The sequence below is a fragment of the Enoplosus armatus genome, chromosome 4 (genome assembly GCF_043641665.1).
Source record: "Enoplosus armatus isolate fEnoArm2 chromosome 4, fEnoArm2.hap1, whole genome shotgun sequence".
NCBI lineage: Eukaryota > Metazoa > Chordata > Actinopteri > Centrarchiformes > Enoplosidae > Enoplosus > Enoplosus armatus.
In genome coordinates this window covers 17116548-17130106 of record NC_092183.1, presented here as the reverse complement: position 1 = coordinate 17130106, position 13559 = coordinate 17116548, and the positions used below count along the sequence as shown (strand labels likewise).

Sequence of the window (13559 nt, the reverse complement as noted above, 5' to 3'; positions counted from 1 at the left end):
TAGTGTAGGGGATTGGTTTTGACAAGGAAGAAGAATGCATGGAATAAAAAAGACAATATCTCTGGTTTCCGCTGCCTCAAATTTGATACTTTCATCGTGAGCATGACAATGTCAAAGAAGTGCAATGTTAAATTGGTCTTTAATTAACATACCTATACAGATGATACCCAAATCTACATAGCTCTCTCGTGACTATGGTCCCATCAACAAATTAATGAACAGATGTGCCAGCATTGACTTAAAGACAAGACAAAGCAGAAGTAACTGTTTTCAGCTCACAGAATAGCTGAAAGTTAGTGTGTACCTTGATTCCCTGTCCTTGGAAGCATAGAGCCATGTTACTCTGGACTCGGATATACATTTTAGCAGTCATATCACAACAGTTACAACACCAGTCTTATCTGAAAAATGGAGTCAGAGGATTCATGTACAGATGTCAAAAAGCTGATCCATGCTTTTATTTCCATGCAGGTTAGATTATTGAAACAGTGTCTTCTCAGGCCTATGCATAGAAGCTCTTAGGCAACTGTAACTTGTCCAAAATGCAGCTTCCAGGATGTTAACAAAAAGACGAACAAATTACAAATTACTTTTTAATCTGTCTAATTCTGTTTTATGCATTTTATGTAAAGCAGGTTGAGTTTCTATTGTTTAAGAATTGCCTTGCCCTCTACAATCCCTCCCTCCTTGTCTCTCTGGATATAGTGATACCAAATGCTTACATCACCTGTAGAGGGTGTTGCACAACACAAACATCGGCACAGACACAGAAAGCTCGTCTTCACATATTGTGATCACATGATAAGAGACTCGAGGCCAGTTGGATAGTGTGGTAAGAGAGAGCCAGACCACCCCTCTGATGGTCTGATTTACACTACAGAGAGACAGAATGAGAGAAAGAGAGAAAAATGAGGGACAGAGGATGAGAGAGGGATAGATGCTGTGCTGGAGAGAAATTAAATCAGTGGATAAATTATTGCATGATTGCCCATTCCCCAAAGACTTGGGCATCATTTGGTAGAAAGTGTCTAATAATTGGTTTTCGGCCATGTCAGACACATGCAATTCCCCCTACTAATGGCTCTGTTTGGAAGAGCTGGGCCTCCTGGGTCGGAGAAGGACAGAAAATAGCCAGACGGCAAAAAGCGCCCTATGCCCTTCTTCTCTTTTTTTTCTCTCTGTCAGATAAACGAGGGAACAAGAGAGAAAGAGAGAGACACAGAGATGGCAAGGAGGAGAGAGTGTGTATGTGAGCGAAGAGGAAATGAAGTGGCAATAAGTGCAGCCAAAGGGGAAATGCTCTTCACCGTGAGTTTAATACATCAGACTGGGGATTTGGCAGCCCGCCACACAGCAATTGTTTACCTTTTTGCTCACTGGCTGCATCTGTTCTGTTTTGTAAACGGCACTAAACTATTCGCCCGTAAACACCGGAATCAATAACAACTGCTAAGGGAATTCCCTTATCCCGCCCCTCCCTCTCTTTCCCTCCCTCTCTTCCCCATGTTTTCATCCCTAACCACCACCCCTTTCCCTTCCCCTGGATCTCCTCCTCTCTCCCCTCTCTCTCTCTGTACCCTGCCAGTCAAGAGCAGTGTGTGTGTGTGTGTGTGTGTGTGTGTGAGAGAGAGGGAGAGAGTGTGTGTGTGCTGTGGAGCCGCTGGTGGAACCCACAGGAGAGACAGACAAGGAGAAGACTGATGGCTCGCCAAAAATACCTGCTCTGTTTGTTTTTTCCTTTTGTGTTACATTGTTGTCATTGTTAAAAGCTACAAACTGAAACTGGCCACTGCAGACTTGCAGAGTTTGGTATTTTCAGACATTTCTTACACAATGTTGCTGCTCCATATGAAACATAATGCCACCCCCTCCACACACACTGTTTTCTGTTTTATACGTTTTGTTGAGTGACATATTGCTTGACATATGCGTCTGATAACATGCATAATGCTTTTATGGTTATCACAGTAATATGGCCAACCATTGATTTTCTTTTTTTTTATAACAATATCCTCACACTATAATGTCATATGGAGGAGCTCTTATATAAACATATAATTTTTGCTTTTAGCACCAGCTTTCAGCACCAGTCCTCCCTTATTGATTCTCAGTACATTGACCTTTGGTTGAACTCTTCTGACTGCTAGTGCCCTTCCTCATTCTACTCTATGAGACATGCCATGCACTGTGCTGTATGACACACCTGGGTGCTTTTAAGCACACCCTCTCCATCAACCAGCTATGAGAGCCTCCATTTGGCCTCACTGTTGTGACAAAGGTATAATGAGGTTTAGATGGCTGTGTACTAGACTGCTATGGCTATAGGGCTATTTGGCTAGGGAGACGACTATAAATACCTATATAGCCTGGGCAGCAGAGCTCGATGAGAGGCAGAGGCAGAGCATTGCTAAACATCAAGGTCATGTGCGAGTACTTAAGGTGTGACTTAGTGAGCAAGTGAAACGGTTATAGGGTCACATGTTGAGGGAATGAATGGTTAGGAATGAGAGAGACAGATATGATGCTCTGGAAAGGGTGATGCTCCAGATGAAGTGGTGGTTAATGGGTGCTATGCTCAGATGAATGACCAACAGAAAGTGGGATGGGGGGAGGTTGTTGTGAAAGCTTTTTAGAGAATTTTTTTGGAACAGCGGCTCTCTCTCTAATGTGTCCCTGTCTCATCAGGTTTAGATTGTTTACTCTTGAGTTGTTGACAGCTTTAGTTTACCCCTGTGTTGAGGCACGGAAAGCTCTGTTGATTTGCTGGTGACTTCAGAAATAGACATGATTGTTGGTGCGTGTGTGAATGTGCAAGCTGAAGAACGTGGCTGGCACGTGGGTGTCAGCCAGGTCACGCATGTACACATGCAGTACGTGGTAGTCTCTCTAGCACAGACTCCCACTGGACCCCATTACAGAAGAGCTGCTGAGCAGCGGACCCATGCAGCTTAACTACACATACACACAAAAGCATGCACGCACAGTCAGCACACACACCAAATAATTACACAGCTATTCTCATGTGATTTCATACACGTATGCACACACACTTGCACATAAATACATGTATACACTTAGACTTGCAAACACAAACAAACTTGAGGTCAGAATATATTCCATGGTGACCACCACAGAGTCTGGTTGCAGTGTGGCAATTATCCTGCAAGACTGACATGTGCAAATGTCTGTGAAAGTGCCTTTACAAATCAAGTTACTCATCATGACCAGCATTACATGCACAAAAACACACGTGTCCACATCCGACAGACACAAGCACACAAAAACTCATCGACTCTCGCTCATAAACACTCATGTAAACATACACACATGCCTACACACACAGAGAGACAAACCTCATGCATGATTAAGCCAGGCATCCTTTGGGACAGTGTGTTGTCATATTGTCAGATTTTGTTTAACAATATAGCAAAATTACATTAGGATCCAGAGGCAATAATGTTACAATTATTGGAAAAGGACCCCCCCCCCTTTCCTTCTCTTCTCAACGCTCAATCATCTCTGTGCTTTCAGAGTCAAGGCTAATACTGAGCTCATCCATTCCCAAATGCCTTTGCAGTGGAGGAGCTCATTTAAGCGGACACACAAAAGTATTTGTGCATGTGTCTGGAAGTATGGCAACGCATCTCCCAGCCGCCCATTCTCCAGCTTAATGCGGAACATCCCCCGGGTGATGGCTTTGGCAGCCTCCAAAATGGGAAATCCATATTTGCCGAGGGGGTCATCGGCGGGTTAGGGGAAGAAAAGTTTTGTGCCGAGAGAGAAGGATGTGCATGTGTGACTTCTCGGGGAGCAAAGTTTTGCATATTTTTTCACTGTCTCTTTGTTTATGCTGTGTATTGGGAAAACATGAATAGGTCGATATTTATAAGAGGTGCCGTGCAAGGCAAGACTTGAGGAGGGGGGTGTTTTCTGATGAGTGCATGCAGGTTGGGAAGTTGGGTTGAAAACCTATTTCGATGAAATTGTTTATTCCTTTACTGAACTGTACACTGTAGTGCAGCTCTCACTCTATCTCTCTGTCAGTCATCGTTCACAAGCATATGCGCTGTTTCTTTCCCTATTTCCTCTTTTACATTCTGTTTTTAACCCCTTCACAGCGCCAATGGAGCTTCCCATGAAAAACAGGAGCTTCAGTTTGACCTCCCACCAGCTGAGGGCATTAACCCAGCTGGCCTGCACCCTGCTGGGGTTTGAGAGGATTGTGAAGGAGCTGGTCACTAATTTGACCTTCACTGATTGTACAGGAGAGGCTCCCTGTGTAAAAGGTACGACTCCATCCCCCCAAAATACATCCATTTGTACATATATTAAGCATGTAATCTCCCTCTGAGATCACTGAGGTCATGTTCGCTTTACTTAGTCTTAGTCTTAGTCTTAGTAATCTGAGGTGCCTTTTACACAAAAAATTACACGTGGCAACTTTAATGACTGATTCAATATTCTTTAGATCAAATGTCCTATTTTTAGAACAGCAAATATTAAAATATATTCATTGTTTATCTACAAGAGTTTTGCTTGAAAAGGTTCTGAAGCAGCATTTAAACCATCAAGCAGGGAGTAAGAATTTACTGAAAATGATCAAACAGATAATGAATAAATAAAATATGAATAATCCAAATAATTGGAAGAATACAGACTTTTTTTCTGTGAGTGTGGTGGGGTTACTTTGGGGGGACTCATGACCTCAGTATCTCTAAAACTCAGGCTACAGCCCTGCTTGTGTGCCACTCCTCCAGGCATAAACAGTCCAGTTACACCCCCACATATCACACACACGCACATATTGTTACGTGTTGCAGCAGAAAGTCTGAGTTGTGTCTGAAGAAATGTTTTAGTAGGGAATTATCTTGGGTGTTATATAAGCCTTTAGTATCATTTTCCTCTCTCCCCTTTGAACTGCCGCGGCAGAGATGTTAAATGAAAGCTTTTGGTGCATGGAGTAATTTCCATAAAGGTTACATTTACAAAAACAAGACTTGCAGAAAGGCTCAATTTACAGAGAGGTAAACAGCCTTTAAAGGGCAGTTATCCAAATCATTAATTCCAGGCAATCAAACGGCTTAATTACCAGAAATTCATCAGATGGGCTTAAAGGTCAAAAAGTGATGCGCTTGCTGCTTCCTCCTTCTTCCATTCCATGCGGTCTTGTTCGGTTAAATTGCCTCGCCTGGGGTCTCACTCTTCGCCTTCTGATTAGGAAACTGTGGCCTTGATGTTCAAGGTTTTTAATTGCAACCCAACCCAACATCCTGTACACTTGTCTTCACGTCACCCCCCTACACTCCCCAGTCTCCCCACACATCCACACAATCTCCCCTCATGGAATTACCCCGTATATGGTTGATGCTATCTGGGTTCAAATCAAATGCAAGCCTCAAATTTAGACTACTAAAGCCATCTCCATAAGCATTTACTGCCTTTTTCTGCTCCCTCTGAGGCATGTACAGTTATTCTCAGTTCACTGTGTCTCATTTTGGCTAGTGGGGGAAAGTTGGGAGCAATGTGAGCCATATCTGGCTCTGAGTTATATGCAGTTGCTTTCATGTCACTGCACTTGGCATTCAGTCAGGCATATTATGAGTGATATGGAAATATTCATGCTAAATAATACATAGATGTGTTCTACAGATCCTACAGACTCCCACCACATAGCCTTTTCATTTTTGAAATGGGATATCTCATGAGTTTTTGTATCATTGTTGGTCCCAAGTGAAATTTCACTGACATGGTTTGAGAGGTTGACCAGGCACAGTTACTGTTTAATGTCTTTTAAGATGTACTACATGATGTTTGCATTAACCAAAATATATTGGTCATTTAGGCATCTTGAAAAAGAGTAGAGAAGATTCAGACATGACAACGGATGGCAAGAAATCCACAGCAGAAACACTTCTCCACACACCAGAGGTGAGGCTTTTGTATGTGTGCCTTTGCGAGACCCTGTGAGGAACTTTCTATTCTGTTACAACTATTCAAGGTCCTTCAGTCTTATTATCCTGTTCAATCATTTCTAAGAGGCAAGACAATTTGACTTTGCAGCAGTGAAGCAGAACAGGTGAAATATTCCCTTCAGCATTCATTCATTCACATTATTTGGCCGTTGGCTTTTCTCCTGTTTTGCAGGCACAGGTTTTGGAGTTTGAGTGGAGGTCAGCATTTAGAGGGCTGGTCCCTCACATGGCACATTGTGTCACAGTGGTGCTGGATGATGTTTGTGCCAAGAGTCTCCAGCAGGAAGAGGCCTTACATTCTTCAGGACAAACCTCTGTCACCCTGAGCCGCACTACTGGACACACTGCCAACACTGCCGGCAACACACATCTCAAAGAGGATTCCTTCTACACCTACTCAGGGAGAGAGACTCCCAAAATGATAGCCAAGGTATTTGCTGATTTATGGTGGGATAGACAATTGGTTTGTCAGTATTAGTTGACTGAGGTTTAACTTCTGACAATGAAATGGTGTCAATACAATTGATAAGCACCTTTTTGGTATTTCGATTCTAGTTATCCATAGCTTCTAATCAGTGAGGTCTTCACTCTGATGCCTCCTTAAGTATACTATAGTTAATGAGCCAGAATGCCGTCATGGTGCACTCTAGACAAGGGGCAGTACAGGAGTCAAATTATTGACATGTGGGTCAACATTCACCATTTCTGTCTGAGTAGCCTGCAAACTGGATCATCTTGTAAGTTATACAGAAAAACAAAAAGTAAATGGCCGCTAGCACAGCACAAAAAGTCTGTAGCCTGGAGAGCATTTATACATGATGCAACATGAAAGTGACAGTAAAGTGCCTCACTAGAGCTGTGAGATCATCTTTGGAGTGCATCATCAGATATGTGTCATCTGTGTTGTTGTGAGGATTAAGGTTTTTACATCCTTTCAACGGCCTGCAACAGTGCAACTAAAATTCAAGGGCTCCAACAGTCTTAATACAAATATGGTTACCCCCACATATTCAGAAAAGCTATGCTTTATGTGTGAGAATCAAAAAAGAATTTATCTGCTGATACAGTGCAATGACTCATGCTTGCAGTCAGTCACAGCTGTGAATCATGATGTCACACCCCCTTTTTATACCATCAGATAACTAATTAAAACCAAACTGATCAGAAAAATGAACTACCTGAAATGACAAAAACCATCTTTGGGAAAATTTTATTTGACGTGTACTTTGATTTTTTTGTTTTACCCATGTCCCATCCACTAACTCGGAGGGGGCTTGGTTCGTGACCGTCGATCAAGATGTTTTGGCTTCACTTTAGGGGAGCTGTCATGTTGTCCATCTTTATATACAGTCTATGGTTGACACCCTGTATCAGAAAGGAAGAGTCAATAATATTACTTGAGGGGGGGACTCTAAAGAAAAAAGCGAGACAGGAGGAAACTAAGAACCAGTTTGGGTGATATTATTAGGGCTAGATGGTGTAACGTGTTGTATAGGGGAAAGTATAGAGTATACAGATGATAGAGGGATGTATCACAAAGGCAAAGAGGCTTGGGTAGAGAGTAGGATAAAGAAGGGATAGTGTGAGAGAAGGGATGAGGAGAGAGGGCCTGGGAAATGGCAGGAGAGGTGAAGCAGACACCAGAGATTGAATTTTCTCAGGAGGAAGACCAGTGTCTAATGTGAGACCAGGCTTAGTGTCAGACTCTATAAAGGTTCTCCAATGTTTGGGGTTGAACTGCGGTATACTTACTTCCATTTAAAATCTCACTGTTGTTTTTTCTTTCTCTTCTCTTCATTTTCTTACCTATTTTACTATTGCTGACAAACTTTTCCTCCTGAAACTCCATGAAACTTTCTCTAACTCATATTCCTCCATCCTCCTCTAACTCTACTGCTGTACTCTCCTTTGCACTGTACATACTCGTATCATTACTGCCGCCTCCTCCTCCTCCTCCTCCTCCCCCTCTCCTCTAGCCCTTTTACACTGACAGTATTTGTGGGTCTCATTGCTAACGAGAGTCAGAATTTGTCTGTGCTCAGGACCTGTACAACATATTTATGTGTAGGTCAACGCTTCAAAGATGAGATCCTTTCAACCCAAAGGTTATACATGCATGCATTTGCATTCAATAACACCACGCCAGACAGACATCCAAGACGAAACCGTTAGATATTATATATATATTTCCCCCCCTCTGTCCTTTTTTTGACACATGCCCTAGTGTTTGAGCAGAGAGCAAATTACTATACAAGACATAAGCATGAAATATGGCCAGTTCAAAGGCATTATGATGGATCAATATTTCACACATTTATATTCATATGTTCATACCTCAATCCTCACTTTTTTTCATGTGAACCCACTTCACTGTCCGTATTACAATACATATGCAGGCTGCGATGATACTGTTCATCCATCAGAGTACTATAGATAGTGTACTTTTTTATTGGCAGTAAGTTGCGTGCTGAATGCCAAATGCCCTTCGTTCAACAGCTGGAACTCGGCCTCCTGTCAGAACCTGGGATTGAGCATTCCTTATTTGGGTGGGCCCTTCTAACCTAGATGCTAGCTCTCTATTATAGCAACAGAAGTGCCTTTTCTGTATTCAGACTTCACTGAAGCCCTCACCTGCATGTTCACTTCTCCACTTGTCTGTCTACTCCAAATTCTGCACACACACAAACAGGCCTCCCTGGCACTTAAAAACTTTATACAATCTCTTTCACCTTGCTGCAATAGTCCTGGTGGGATTCCAGGCTTTGATCTTAGCTATTTAAGGTTTCAGTCTGACTTCAATGTGGACGCATGCGTGTGGTTTGTTTTTGTGTGAGTGTGCATGTGAGGATGACTGTCTGCTCAGTATATGTGTGTGCGTTTGGGTTCGTGCCAATACTGTATGTGTATGAGATGATTCTCCAGGGACTCTCCATCACCCTGGTAATACTGAGTGTTATGTCTGACTCTGCCTTCTCTCTCTCAAAGCTAAGCTCCTAATGACTGCATGCAGTCAGATATTGACTTAATTGTCCAAACGGCCATTGTTCCCAGGCCTTTCAACCTCACTGGAAGCTTTTAAGGAGAAAATTGTGTAAAGAGATTGTGTGATTGTCAATTGTGTACACATGCTGGAACCCTGATCTGACAGAATGTCGAACTTCCCAGTCAGCTCCTACAGTAAGTCAAATAATAGAGTGTGTGACTCTAGGAGCAAGTAATACATGCTATGATTGACTGATTGATTAAACTGGCATAGAGTTTTCGTGAGTTATGGTGATTTTTTTTCCCCTCAGTAGCTCCATGCAGGGAAAATGGGAAATATGCTTTGTTTTAAGGTTTTTTAAGAATCTGCCTGACTCATAACTCACATGTATAGGCGAATAAATTTGGAGGTGAACTCACACACATATGTGACTCCTTGGCACTTGCCTGATCATCTTTCACTGTTCTCAATGTGATGTCAATAGGAAGCACATGAGGCAGTAGAGGCAGCAGTGTCAAGGTGTGCGTGTGTGTGTCTTGGCGTGCATCTTGTTCTCCTCAGTAATTGGCATATGGTGCTTTTTAAAGTGTCTGCAGACTACATGTTAAACTATTACACTACAGTATATGTATGCTATGCATTTATTTTGTGCATGTGTTGGCAACTAGCACCACACCATCCTAACACACACATCCCATAACGTTTCCTGTCATCAACTTCCAACAAGTTCAAACTACAGCTAGTCCAGCGCCATGTGTGTAAAACTGCTTCACTAGAAGAAGAAGAATGAATGATTAACACAATGCTATCATTATGATAATTAAAAACATTAAAGATTTCAGCTTTAAGTATATACCAGCATATACCCACAGACTGCTTATCTGTGCCTCAGCAAGCACACACTCAACTATTTTAAAGCCCCTTGATCAGCCAGTCTCCCAGCCTCTGGAGAGGGAGAGGTGTAGGCAGCCCTGTCCCTATAGGCCTTTCTCCAGGACAAATGTGGATAAACGAGATAAGTCTAGTTTGTTGCGCTGGCAGTTTATAGAATAAGCTGTAGGTCTTTTACATGGCTGAAACAGCTCTCTCTGCCTCCCTCTCTCTCACCCTCACCTTTGCCTGACCTTTTCGTTTTCTTTCCTCTCAGCACGTCTGACTCCCCACCCCTTCATACTGTATGTACTGTAATGTTTCTGTTTGAATGTTAACTTGATGCATGCTGTTATAAAATTAGACAAGTGCTGATATATCCTCAGAAGTAAAGGTTTTATTTGACCTGATACCAATTATGTGTGTTCAGCAGCCGAGTTTATGTGGAGGGCATGTCTTTAGACATCTGTATTCTACATTTGTCCTGATGTTTGCTTTTCAGCTTGCACAATGTTAGAGGAAAATGCATGTGTAATACTCACATGCTCAGTCTCGAATTCTTGTCATTCTGATGTCTCCACGCAAATGTTCTATTATTTATATCTAATGAGGTCTCTTTCTGATGTTTTTTTCTGTTTTTCCTCTTACTGACAGATTTTCTCTCTGTTATTGAGATCATCTTGTCTTTTTTTTGCTGTCTCTCTCCCCTCAGTTCTGTGGAGCAATCATGACTGAGCTGGATGCTTTACTACCCTTGGCAGCAGCATGCAGGGACTGCGCTCTCCTGGAGGTGCGATCAAGCTTTGTGGAGGCGTGTGGCAGGGCAGCGTTTGCCATACTGGGCCGTTTGCAGGACAGGGCCCTGGAGGTACCATCCTCTGCACCCCTGAAGAATCTGCCTGCTCTGCTGGCCACTTGCATTTATGTGCACCAACGACTGGAGCACTATCATGCCAGGCTGAAAGATTCAAATTCTACTGCAGCTAAAGTGTAAGGAGAGGGTGTGTGTGTGTGTGTGTGTGTATGTGTGTGTGTGTTGGTGCGTGTTATGGCGTGAGAGTGGACTGGTATATTTCTGCTATACATTTATATATGAGTGTATTTTACCATATCTTAGTGTGTAAATCCATCTATCTATCAATCTACCCATCCATTCTAACATTCATCAGATAAAAGACAGAATTTGTTATTGGTTACTGATTGAATCTTGGCTGCACCAATCAACAGAAAAATGGAGATGGGTCACGTTAATAATTGAGGATTGTACTGTATATGTTGCAGTCCTTTGTTGTATAATCCCAGTAACAATACTTAAACAATAATAATTAAAATAGCAATACAACAATGATGTAAAAACCCACAGATGGTGACTGTAGAGGGCATCCGGCTATGTCAAAATGATCAGACAGGCAACACACTTCAGTAGCTACCAAATTCTAATGTTACTGAGTTCAGAGTATGAATGCAATCGTGACTGTCAAGACGAAAGCACCAATCACAGTTGTCGTGTCCAGATTGGTTCAAAACCCGAACCCTCTCACATCTATCAAATTCCTGCACCCTGCACCTGTTTCCAACATTACCATCATCATTCCTCATCTTTAACATTATTCAGTAATTCCAAAACTACTGTTAATTTATCAACAATAACCTAATGAGTCAGTTTACAGCCTGCTCTACAGATCATAAACTGAATTGCATTACAAACAATTGTACCACAGACTGAATCAGTATATCACAACTCACTCCAGCTACACTGTATATATTGTCATATGGTTTTTGAAATGTGAGAGCCTTGTAGACAGAAAACAGAAGAAACATTTTGAAAGATTCTTAAATTTCCAGGATATTGTACATTTGAGATTAAGAGGAGGGGACCAGAGAGTTAAGAAAAAAAAAAAAAAAAGAGTAGAAATGATTGACAAGAGGTAATGACACCCATATTGTGTCTACATCTGGCGAGTTTTTATGCCCTGTAATACCCCCTTAACCTCTGCTCCCCACAGATCCCCTCTAACGGCATCCTTGGTGCCCTCAGTGCTCCTGTTGTCCCACCTCTGGCCCTGTGCACCCCTCCACCTGCGCTTGCACCGTGCCCCCTCCGGTCATAAAGCACTTTCCTCGCTCTACACCCTCCAGTCCCCCTGGTTTTAAGCCTCCTGCACCCCTGTTAAACTCTTGCCTCTCTCTGGAAAGTATCAAGGCAGGCAGATTTAAAGGATATGAAATGTCACACTGAACTTTTAGAATAAATCATCAGTTCTTTCATCATTTCACCTCATGTTTGTTTGATAGCTCCCTGAATATACAGTGGTCAATTATGCACCTGGATTACAGGATTGTGCCCTGTATTGGACTCTTGACCCCAGCGGCCCCTTTCTTTTTTTCTTAGTATACCATATGTATTATAGATTATGTATTTTCTGTCATTGCCTTCTAAAGGTTTGTTTCCCTCCTCTATGCCTAGACCCCTGACCCTGCTGCCAATGCAGAAGTACCAAGATACAGTGGAGGCCTTGAGAGACCAGCTGACCAGCTACTGTATCCAGGTTTGTTCCACCTGCATTCTTCAAGACGCAGAGAGTCACCACTGGGCTGACCCCAAACCCTTCTACGAGGTAAAGTATCCTCACATTTCCCCAGAATCTATCTGGTTGAATTTTCTTTTCCCCCCAAGGCCCCTTAGCCACACCATGCTAAACTCTTACGGATAAAATATATTTAATTGTCTTCACAAACTTCTCTGAGTTTATGTTTCTGGCATTTAAGATGAATCAGTTGAGCCTGTTTGAGTATTACTTATTTACCCCCAAATCATAAAGATAGTAATACATAAAACATCTCCAGTATTGACTGGTGTTGATTTCATTCCTTTCATTGTAAAAAGTGGAAATTCTAATGCCATGTGTCTTAGTAGGCTTTTTCTGTAGATTTTCAGGAACTCTAGGAATTATACTCTGGAGCTTTCTCTCTTCGTCTTTTCATTCCCACAATACACCTTTACCTCCCACTCTCCCTCTTCTAACCGAGCCTTCTACTCTGAGCTCCCTGAGAACATCTGTGGCTTCCATGCTGCCCCGGGGGCTCCAGGGATTCAGCTGTCTGAAGTCTGCAGTCTACGCTGGGACTGTCTGGAAACAGCATAGGGCCCCTGAAACTCCCCTACCTTTATGCCCTTAAACCAATCTAAACCTCCCCTCTCTTTCTTACTTTACTCTGCATTTGCCTTTTTTTCTCTTTGTTCCTCCCTCCTTCTCTGGGTCACTGGTGTCAGACAGACCTGCTGTGCGCAGGTGTGTGCTTTTGTTCAAGCATGCCTGTGTGCATCTGTACAGATGAATGCATGTGTGGGTGTGCAGCAGTATCTCCAGATGTGGGTTTCATTTGGTGTGCTTGTATATTTTCATGTCTGTTGTAGATGTGTAGTTGTATGCATCCGGTTCCCATCTCTTGGATCCCCAACCCTGTGTCTTGGCTCTTTCACAGCTCAGCACAGCTCCAGAAAGACCGTCCTCCAGCTTGGGTTTTTTTCTTTCTTTTTGTTATTTTACATTGATATTGACACATGAATAGTTTTTCGCAGAAAAGTATTGAATATGCTATAATACCAGCACATGAGGTCAGTTAAGGCGATCAAAGGAAGTTTAGAGCATGACCTTGTCAGGATTTTGCCTTCAGAGCCAAATGCTGAATTTCATTTAAGAAAAAAAAAAGCCATTATGAGTTCCCAAGTT

The 13559-nt window shown here is 42.5% G+C and overlaps 1 protein-coding gene across 1 annotated transcript in view; it reads left to right on the top strand.

The window, feature by feature from the left end:
• kiaa0825 (KIAA0825 ortholog) overlaps nucleotides 1-13559 on the top strand; it is a 105901-nt gene that overhangs the window by 15211 nt on the left and 77131 nt on the right. Inside the window, exons 6-11 of the mRNA XM_070904840.1 lie at nucleotides 4119-4286; nucleotides 5843-5928; nucleotides 6145-6402; nucleotides 10538-10815; nucleotides 12293-12443; nucleotides 13104-13118. Coding sequence (XP_070760941.1) covers nucleotides 4119-4286; nucleotides 5843-5928; nucleotides 6145-6402; nucleotides 10538-10815; nucleotides 12293-12443; nucleotides 13104-13118 — 956 coding nt within the window. The remainder of the gene's footprint in view (nucleotides 1-4118; nucleotides 4287-5842; nucleotides 5929-6144; nucleotides 6403-10537; nucleotides 10816-12292; nucleotides 12444-13103; nucleotides 13119-13559) is intronic.